This window comes from Nansenia antarctica, assembly GCF_963989245.1.
Source record: "Nansenia antarctica genome assembly, chromosome: 12".
Lineage (NCBI taxonomy): Eukaryota > Metazoa > Chordata > Actinopteri > Argentiniformes > Microstomatidae > Nansenia > Nansenia antarctica.
In genome coordinates this window covers 31,407,615-31,418,567 of record NC_137682.1, presented here as the reverse complement: position 1 = coordinate 31,418,567, position 10,953 = coordinate 31,407,615, and the positions used below count along the sequence as shown (strand labels likewise).

Sequence of the window (10,953 nt, the reverse complement as noted above, 5' to 3'; positions counted from 1 at the left end):
GTTGTGTCCAGTGTAGTGTAGTGTTCAGTGTAGTGTAGTGTTCAGTGTTGTGTCCAGTGTAGTGTAGTGTTCAGTGTTGTGTCCAGTGTAGTGTTCAGTGTTGTGTCCAGTGTAGTGTAGTGTTCAGTGTTGTGTCCAGTGTAGTGTAGTGTTCAGTGTTGTGTCCAGTGTAGTGTAGTGTTCAGTGTTGTGTCCAGTGTAGTGTAGTGTTCAGTGTTGTGTCCAGTGTAGTGTAGTGTTCAGTGTTGTGTCCAGTGTAGTGTAGTGTTCAGTGTTGTGTCCAGTGTAGTGTAGTGTTCAGTGTTGTGTCCAGTGTAGTGTAGTGTTCAGTGTTGTGTCCAGTGTAGTGTAGTGTTCAGTGTTGTGTCCAGTGTAGTGTAGTGTTCAGTGTTGTGTCCAGTGTAGTGTAGTGTTCAGTGTTGTGTGTAGTGTTCAGTGTTGTGTCCAGTGTAGTGTAGTGTTCAGTGTTGTGTCCAGTGTAGTGTTCAGTGTTGTGTCCAGTGTAGTGTAGTGTTCAGTGTTGTGTCCAGTGTAGTGTAGTGTTCAGTGTTGTGTCCAGTGTAGTGTTCAGTGTTGTGTCCAGTGTAGTGTAGTGTTCAGTGTTGTGTCCAACCCCCAGTGGTCAGACACGGACAGCTCCGTTGGTGGCCAGTCGTCCCTCTGCTCGGGACCACAGCTCGGCGCCTGCAAAAAGTCAGCTCTCAAAAACAAGAAAAAAAGCAATAAAAATAGGGGGATAAGTAATCGGTAGACATCTGAGAATGTAGCTATTGTGAACTTTTAAATTACATTAAGTGGTTGAAGACAACGAGGCGTTTTTTAGCCCTGCCGGCTGTACATCATTATCTTTGTTTTGTCACTATTTGCACTTCTGGTTATATGCATAACTGCATTTTGTTGTTGGTACTTGTACTCAGCAATGACAATAAAGTTGAATCTAATCTAATATCTGATAACGCTAAACCACATAGGATTACCCAATTAGCCAAGCCAGATGAACAAAACTACAGCCAAATGCGTAACACATGCAACAACCTAAATAATAAATACACATCTGAAAACTATAACATGTTCATTAATAATATTTCGAAATTCTCACCTGAGCTGCATTTGCCATTGTACTTGTAATTCTTCTTCTTCTTCGTCTTCTTCTTCCTCTTCGTCTTCTGCTTCGTAATCAATCTTTAAAATGTCCTTCAAAATCTCGCGGTTTCTCGCGGTTACTTCTGTGATGACGCGCTCCAACCAAATATGGTCCATCAAGCTTCCGGGTGATAGATTTGATGTCCGCAGCTGGACCCTTCTCATTTTTTCATGAGCTGAATAACATGTCGCAACACATCCTGATTACGACTCCAGATGACTGTTCACGGCAACACATTGCTTTGCGGCAGTGTCACGTGGCATTATAAGAGCCGCATGTTGAGTCTTTGTTAACGTGCTTCAGACAGACAGACAGACATGGGCATAGCGGACGAGACAGACCGGACTCTCTTCGTTGGGAATCTGGATCCAAAGGTGTCAGAGGAACTGCTGTTTGAGCTGTTCTTACAGGTATGACAAACTGCTTCACCTAGATAGCTAACGTGCTAGCTAATGGTTAATGGCTAATGGCTAATGGCTAATGGCTAATGGCTAATGGCTAATGGTGGCACATGCAACACATCTCCAACCAATACAGGCCAGGCATGCGTGAGATGTCCACAGCTCAGTTTAGTTCTGCATATCAATATAGTTATCTATATCAATCTGTACCTAACAATATAGTTATCTATATCAATCTGTACCTAACTATATCAATATAGTTATCTATATCAATCTGTACCTAACTATATCAATATAGTTATCTATATCAATCTGTACCTAACTATATCAATATAGTTATCTATATCAATCTGTACCTGACTATCAATATAGTTATCTATATCAATCTGTACTAGTTATCTATATCAATCTGTACCTAACTATATCAATATAGTTATCTATATCAATATGTACCTGACTATCAATATAGTTATCTATATCAATCTGTACCTGACTATATCAATATAGTTATCTATATCCATCTGTACCTGACTATCAATATAGTTATCTATATCAATCTGTACCTGACTATCAATATAGTTATCTATATCAATCTGTACCTAACTATATCAATATAGTTATCTATATCAATCTGTACCTAACTATATCAATATAGTTATCTATATCCATCTGTACCTGACTATATCAATATAGTTATCTATATCAATCTGTACCTAACTATATCAATATAGTTATCTATATCCATCTGTACCTGACTATCAATATAGTTATCTATATCAATCTGTACCTAACTATATCAATATAGTTATCTATATCCATCTGTACCTGACTATCAATATAGTTATCTATATCAATCTGTACCTAACTATATCAATATAGTTATCTATATCCATCTGTACATGACTATCAATATAGCTATCTATATCAATCTGTACCTGACTATCAATATAGTTATCTATATCAATCTGTACCTGACTATCTATATAGTTATCTATATCAATCTGTACCTAACTATATCAATATAGTTATCTATATCCATCTGTACCTGACTATCAATATAGTTATCTATATCAATATGTACCTAACTATATCAATATAGTTATCTATATCAATCTGTACTAGGGATGCACGATATTATCGGCACCGATATTTATCGGCCCGATATTGGGGAATTAATGTTTATCGGTTTTATAAAATTTTAGCCGATATTTAACCGATAATATGAAGCCGGAAACATTTCTGCTTCCGGTTTCCGCGCTCTGCTTCCGGTTTCCGCGCTCAGGCACGCAGTTTGTATAGACGAGACGCGAGCGAAACATGCCTTCCCCGGTGTGGACATTCTTCACAGTTTCTGAGGCAGATATTGCGTTTGCAATTTGCAATACATGTTCAACAAAAGTTCGGAGAGGAGGGCAAAGGTCTACGAGTTACAACACAACAAATCTAATAAGTCCAGTGTTTCCTCCAGGAATTTTTACAATGGTGGCGGATGGCCGTGACCGCGCGCGCAGCGGGCGCGATTTTTTCGCATGCACGCGCATGGAACGCGCACACGCGCTCAAAACAACTTTTTTTTTTTTTTTTTTTTTTTCTAATCACAGCCAAAACTAGAGGATGGCCCAAAAAAAAAAAAATGAATATACAGAATATAAACTTGTGACTGACAGTCACATACACACACACAAAGATCATCAGCTATAATATAATACGAAGTAGGCCTACATGAGCACAAAAGCGGCTAATGTTACTGATTAACTGTTTACTGTAGTGCAGAGAGATGGTAGTCGTAGGCGGCGTATCAAATGACAAAGCTAAACGTTTAATGAAGGACATGAACGATTGTCAACAACACACTCAAGCAGTAAATAGAACAGTCTAAACAACTTGGGTACTACGCACTCAACTGCGGACGGAACAATACTCTCAACCTATAGTTCCGTGCGTGAATTATGTCAACCCACCACATTACAGCAGGGCTCTACAGTGCGACCATTTCACTCGCATTTGCGACTAAAAATACATCTGTGCGACTAGAGAAATAAATTCACGAGCACACGTGCGAGTACAGATTATTATTATTATTATTATTTAATTTTTTATTTTTTTATTCTAAAAATAAATCTGCGCGAACCGTGTGGCCACATTTTAAGCCGTCAGCCAGCCCGCTACGACCACGGGAAGTCATGTTAAAAGTGAAGTTACTTCTGTTAAACTGGCGCTAAGCTAACATCGCTAATCGCTAAGCTAACATCGCTAATCGCTAACTCCCTCCTGGGCCTTAAAGAGACAAGCGCCCTTTTCTCATCTCAAGCTTCATTAGCTTCATTAGCTCACCACATCTACAGATTTGGTCCCACACACTCCAGATTTGAACCCAAGGTTACAACCAGGGTTAACTACCCAGGGTAGAAAGCTCTCAGACCTTCAGAACCCATTGAAAGTAGTGGAGGTACTCCAGAAGTCCAAATGCATCTCTAACCCTAGGAAACCCTAGGAAGCAAGTTGCCTAATGGCATGAAAATGCAACATGTTGTACTTGAGTGTGGCAGAGAGGTGGGACCCCCGGGGATGGTGGTGTGCTAACAGCTAGCCGCCGCAGAGGCACCGTGCTGGGCTGGCCACCTCCACATGTCACCACCCCGGGCAGCATGGGGCTGGGGACTGGTCATCTGGATGTGGGGTAGTTTAATACCCCTAGATGTGGAGTTGTCTGGCCACCGTGTGTGACTGATGTAGCCTGACCCAGCAGCAGGGAGGTGGGCAGCATGGAGACAGACCTCTGCATGGCCTGGCTGGGCTGCTAGCTGACAGACCTAGCCCTAAAGCCTGGCTGGGCTGCTAGCTGCTAGCTGACAGGCATGACATGGATGAATGAATGAACATGCTGCTAACTAGGAGAACTTGACACAGCTAGTTACCATAATACAATGCCATCAACTCTGCGTCTAGTAGGGCTGTAGGCATGGGCCAATGTGTGATTTTGGTGCAAAAATGGCAAAATCACTAATACAAATGTGTTATAATAAAAAATGTCACTGTGCTCCTAAATTTCTTTGTGTGCCCCTAACATTTTTCATTTAGGAGCACATGTGCTCCTAGTGAAAAAGGTTAGCGTAGAGCCCTGTACAGAAGTAAAATCACAGTCAGATGGAGCATTCGGTAAACAGCTGAGTATCAGCTGAGTTAAAGAAAACAAACTCTTACCTTTGATGACACCCACATCAGTCCTGTTTTCCCGTACTTCTCCCGTGTGTCTCTGAAGGTCCAAATGTTCCCTGAATTTTAGCTGCATGTTTTTCCAGCATGTAATTCCGTTGTCAATAAAAAAATCGTCTCCCCTTGACAGTCCTGTGTCGTTGCTAAAGTGACGGCACATAAGAATAGTTTTTTGACTTGCTAATGTCTGCTGATACACCAACACAGCTAGCCGATGCTGATGGCTCTCCCGCTGTAGTTGTAGTTGTAGCTGGTGGTGGTGGTACCCCGCCATAAACGCTGTTAGCTGATCCACCACCTAGCTTCTTTGGTCCTGCCAGCCATGCAGTTTCGGGTCGCTCATAGCCACTGCTAGCTTCAGCAATGTTTGAAGTGTCTGGGACATCTTTTTTCTTGAAAAATCCATCCATCTGTCGCTGTTTTCGTTAAATTTTTCGAAGAAGCTCTCTGGACTGCAGCTGCTCCCGCGTTAGCATTAGCATCCATTTTTTGGTCTAACTCTTAACACTCACTTACAGGACTTCTGACACCATGTCGTGTTATTCTATTAAACATACACGTGAGTCCTTCTGTATTTCAATGTAAGTGTCTTTATTTTAACTCGCTCTGTAAGCTCTACAATACAATACAATAATATATCCATCTGTACCTGACTATATCAATATAGTTATCTATATCAATCTGTACCTAACTATATCAATATAGTTATCTATATCCATCTGTACCTGACTATCAATATACCATAGTTATCTATATCCATCTGTACCTGACTATCAATATAGTTATCTATATCAATCTGTACCTAACTATATCAATATAGTTATCTATATCAATCTGTACCTAACTATATCAATATAGTTATATATATCAATCTGTACCTGACTATATCAATATAGTTATCTATATCCATCTGTACCTGACGTGTCCTCGTGCTCTGTCCTCGTGCTGTGATAGCCAGCTGCTGTGTGACGCATCCATACGACTGTAGCCACATCACATCACCCTGACTAGCCAGCTAGCCAACATCACCCTGACTAGCCAGCTAGCCAACATCACCCTGACTAGCCAGCTAGCTAACATCACCCTGACTAGCCAGCTAGCCAACATCACCCTGACTAGCCGGCTAGCCAACATGCCCACCGGGACACAGCCACGTTGTTCACATGCGAATGAGACGTGAACAAATCCTGCACGCATTTATCTGGACTAAAGTGAGCAGTACAAAACACAGCTGCCAGAATTCTCACTAACACACATCGCAGAACATGGCTAGATTCTGCTAGCAAGGCACTGGTATCAGCATGAGCGTGGCTATGTGGACCAACCATGGATGCAGTGTGCTCAGAGCTTCCCTCCGTATTAATTAACCCCGGTTTTGGCCGCTCTTCGCTGGCTACCCGTTAAATCCAGAATTGATTTTAAAATCCTTTTAATAACTTATAAGGCATTACACGGGCTGGCCCCTCTCTATATCTCGGAATTATTACAGGCAAAGCCCAATGTGAGATCTCTCAGGTCCTCAAAGCCCAATGTGAGATCTCTCAGGTCCTCAGAGCCCAATGTGAGATCTCTCAGGTCCTCAAAGCCCAATGTGAGATCTCTCAGGTCCTCAGAGCCCAATGTGAGATCTCTCAGGTCCTCAAAGCCCAACGTGAGATCTCTCAGGTCCTCAAAGCCCAATGTGAGATCTCTCAGGTCCTCAAAGCCCAATGTGAGATCTCTCAGGTCCTCAAAGCCCAACGTGAGATCTCTCAGGTCCTCAAAGCCCAATGTGAGATCTCTCAGGTCCTCAAAGCCCAATGTGAGATCTCTCAGGTCCTCAGAGCCCAATGTGAGATCTCTCAGGTCCTCAAAGCCCAATGTGAGATCTCTCAGGTCCTCAAAGCCCAATGTGAGATCTCTCAGGTCCTCAAAGCCCAATGTGAGATCTCTCAGGTCCTCGGACAAGGGCCTTCTGGTCATACCCCCGACCAACCTCAGAACCAAGGGTGACCGAGCTTTTGTAGTAGTGGCTCCCACACTGTGGAACGCCCTCCCAGTGTCGATAAAGAATGCTCAATCCGTTAATTGTTTTAAGAACTTGTTAAAAACAACACCTGTTCTGTTTGCACTTTATTCCATGACATTCTCACCTGACCCACTTCTATAGGTCATTGTTTTGTTTTATCTCTTGTTGTGTTATTGCTCTTATGCCCTTATGTGCCTTGTGTTAACTTGTTTTTACCTGATTGTTTTTATGTGATGTCCACTGTACAGCACTTTGTTTCGAAAGGTGCTTTATAAATAACATGTACTTACTTACTTACTACGTGATTGTTGTTTCTGTGTGATCCAGGCAGGACCTCTTATCAGAGTGAAGATACCGAAGGACAACGATGGGAAGCAGAAATCGTTCGGGTTCGTCTGTTTCAAACACGAGGTGTCCGTCCCTTATGGCATGAGCCTCCTCAACGGGACCACGCTGCTCGGGAGGACCCTCAAAGTCCAGTTCAGAGCAGGTAACCTTGGTAACAACACAACCAGCCTGACCATGGCAGAAAGACTACTACAAAATACTTAGTCATGTGTCGACATAAGCATGGCCCCGCTAAACCACAGTTTGTAATACAGTCTGATTGTTACACTGGTGGTTGTCGTTGACGGGTATGAAGCATGTTCAAATGGGCCTTCCCAAAAACCAATAAACACTTTTCAGCTACTCGTGCGGTATACGGACATGAGCTAAAGTTGTTAGCGAGTTATCTTTAGCTCCAACTCCGGATTTGTTAGCTCGCCCCTTACTGTTGAATTAGTTGACACATTTTAGCATGGCTTTTTATTGCGATACATGATAAAGTCGCTGACTAACTGTCCATATAGGACTGTATAGAGCAGGGGTAGGCAACCTTTTTGATATGAAGTGCCATTTTAAAATGTTCTTGTTAGTCAGTGTGCCAACCACAATATCAACATTAATTATGACTCGACATCAAACCAAACCAAACAGACCAACTGATCTGCATGAACAACAATTTTCAGCAAAGAGCTATGTATGCAAAGCCATGTATGCTAAATAAACAGGCCTAACAGTCAACTAACTGAAACTTGAACAAAATGACCAACATAACATCTAAGACAACTAAACTTTGTGATGCGTAGCACAACTTTAAGCAAATTGGAGCGCTCAATTTCTACCAAAGTTGCAATGCTAACTGCGCTCCCTATGGTTATCATTTTAATAAGTAGGCCTAACTGGATGGTGATTATACAAGGGTCTTACTTGTATGAATTATACTTTATATTTATATAATTATGTGGTTGTTACTTACATTTTATTCTTTTATTCCAACCACAACAAACTTTTTTTTTGGGTTGCAAAGAGCTATGTATGCAAAGCCATGTAAACAGTCCTAACAATCAATGTGATCCCTGGCCCTGTTTTCCTTTGCTCAACTCCATTATCTGGGGGTGGTACTTGGTCACTTTAACTAACATGGCATGTCATTCACATCTACGCTCTCATCAAGTGCGAGGCTAAACACCGTCGCATCTTTCAAACCAGCGGTCTGCTGCGCTTTCACGTTTTCTGCCATTTCTCCTATTCTTCGTTCCACACTTCTGGCTGACACTGGGATGTCTTTTATTCTTGATTTTATTGTGTCTTTGTTTGATAAGCCTTCAAACAAAACATCTGAGCTACAGAGGAAAGCCTCCTATTATTCTCCATCAGTGAATGGCTTTCCACGTTTCGCAATGCAATGAGCAATGCGAAAGCTTGCTTCAGTTGCGTGATTTTTAGCAGTGGCAAATGCTTTAAAGGTGCTGGCCTGCTTCCCATACCTTGACACAGCACGTCTTATTGATTCGGCCTTGTCTGTTTCATCCTTGAACGACTTCTGATGTTTGGTCTCTTAATGCCGTTTAACGCTTGAAGTTCGGCAAACAACATTCTCGTGACATAGGACACATACAGCACGGTCTTTCTGGGACACAAAACCCCACTCTTATTATATATTATTATTATTATATTGTTATGTGTGCTTAACAGTAACACTTGTATCGAATCGAATTCAGAATTTTACTTTGAAAATTGGCGCAAGAAATACGGCTCTCGTGGAGTGGAAGAGAGACTAGGGCTGCATTCGTAAATTCGCCCTGAGAGCGCCGGAGCGTCCCTGAGACCGCCTCTAGACTCTAGTCCAATCAAATTACTTGGTCCCATTATGACGTTGAACCCAGTGTGCGCGAATTTACGAACGCGGCCAACATAAAATAAAATAAAAACATTCTCCCATTCTCGCACTTATTGCTTGCGTGCCACTGTTTAAGCTGTCGCGTGCCACTGCTGGCACGCGTGCCATAGGTTGCCGACCCCTGGTATAGAGGAAGATGCTATTTGGCTAGGCTAGCCTTACCATTATCCTTATTATTACCATCAGAAAGATTTGATTGATACATTGATTGTATTTTTCAGGAAGCAGTCACATAAACAGTACAGGGAACTCCCAGAATCCAAGCCCTGTGAATACTCCCAATCCACATGGGGGAAGGTAAAATGTCTCATTCAATGATATACCTATCTAAATGCCATGCCTAATTCTCCGAAAAAAATATGGATTGACTTGTTACAATTAGTGCTTTGGCCTTCATGGTGAAAGTGAATGTGTCTTATGTTATGTTGTTGTGATGTGTCAAGATGTTGCTCATTGGCAAGATTGCACCTATGCTTTATTCATGTGTAACTGACTTGGAATGTAAATGTCTCATATTTCCAGGTATGACAAGACACCAGACCAGATGGGATCTCCATCATTTTCACCCCCTCAGCACATGCAGAGGTCTTATAACTCTCCTGATAGTCTGCAGCGACAAGCCTTGGTGAGTTTTATGCCATCTGCTATTTTTTGCACCCTGTTTTGTTCTCTAATAGTGACATGTATGCACATAGAAACATTATCCATGACTGTGGTAAGACATGACCATACTATGTTGTTCAGTATTGATGATGCTAATGGCTTTTGAACTCCCAGATGAACAACATGTGGCAGCAGCAGGTCCAGCAGCTCCAGCAGGTCCAGCAGATGCAGCAGCTTCAGCATATGAGCGACTTGCTCCAGCAGCAGCCTGCCCGTGGAGGCGGCAGCGGCGGCTCCTGGCAGCAGGACAGTTCTTCACAGAGGGGCCAGCAGGTTAACCAGCAGGACAACAGCAGCCACCACAGCAGGGACCAGCGCTACTCCAGCCCTGATGACTCAAGCTCCAACCGCCACCATCGCGGCCAGCGAAGTGACTATCACCATGACGACAAGAGTGGCGGCCGCAGCAGAGACCAATCTGACCGGTGGAAGGACGGTTCCAGAGATGGCCGTTGGAGAAGATACTGAAGCACTATGGGAATTATTTTAAGGCTTAATTGTGAATACTTTTCTTTTAAAAAAGGGGAAAACATTTCTGTTTTATATTTTTAAAGGATTTTCCACCAATCCAGTTCAGAACAGATTTATGATTTAAGCTAGGAGAAGAAAGGAGATGTCTTTTTTTTTTTTTACACAATGAGTTAAACATTTACAAAGGATGATAGTCGTAATAATATTCTGGGCTGTGTCAGCATGACAAAGCTTTGATTACTTTTATAAATGTTTTGTATGGATTTGAAAAAGATTCAAGGAGTTTATGAAGGATTTTGCTATATTATGCTAATTCCTTTCCTTATGTTAAGGTGCTCCAATGTTTTCCATGTTTGATTCCTCAGGTATTTTCAGTAGAAAAAAAAAAAAAAAAGAAGAAAAAAAGATAACAGTTATACTGAATACTGATTGTTCAGGGATGACTGAATCCCACCAGCAACATTTCTGTCTATTTGCAAATTCTTGTTACAATCCTGAAAATGGAAAATTAGGAATATGATGATTTTTTCATACTGTTTTTATTGTTATTTTTAATTTTTTTACAAATAATTTGAGAATGCCATACAATTGTAAGATATCCAACCAATTCCATGTACCTGTTTAATTACTTCCACATTACATAATTTTATAATTGTGGTCTTTGTGTCTGTTTGCATATATAGAAGGACGCTTTACTGTCCCAATACTTGAGTGACATTTTTAGATGCAGCATGGCACACACAATTGTTACTTTTAGCAGTACATTTTTAGGGTGAAACTAGTTCATGTTGTATTGATTGCCCAGGGGATGAGAGTCTCATCTCGG

General features: G+C 41.7%; 1 protein-coding gene across 1 annotated transcript; it reads left to right on the top strand.

Moving 5' to 3' along the window:
* The first annotated feature begins 1,441 nt into the window (after positions 1-1,441).
* rbm7 (RNA binding motif protein 7) lies at positions 1,442-10,561 on the top strand. Its single transcript, XM_080543295.1, has 5 exons — positions 1,442-1,554; positions 7,097-7,259; positions 9,215-9,290; positions 9,516-9,618; positions 9,771-10,561. Exons 1-5 carry the CDS (start codon positions 1,462-1,464, stop codon positions 10,122-10,124), a joined length of 789 nt encoding a protein of 262 aa, XP_080399421.1. The 5' UTR covers positions 1,442-1,461; the 3' UTR covers positions 10,125-10,561.
* Positions 10,562-10,953: the final 392 nt, after the last annotated feature.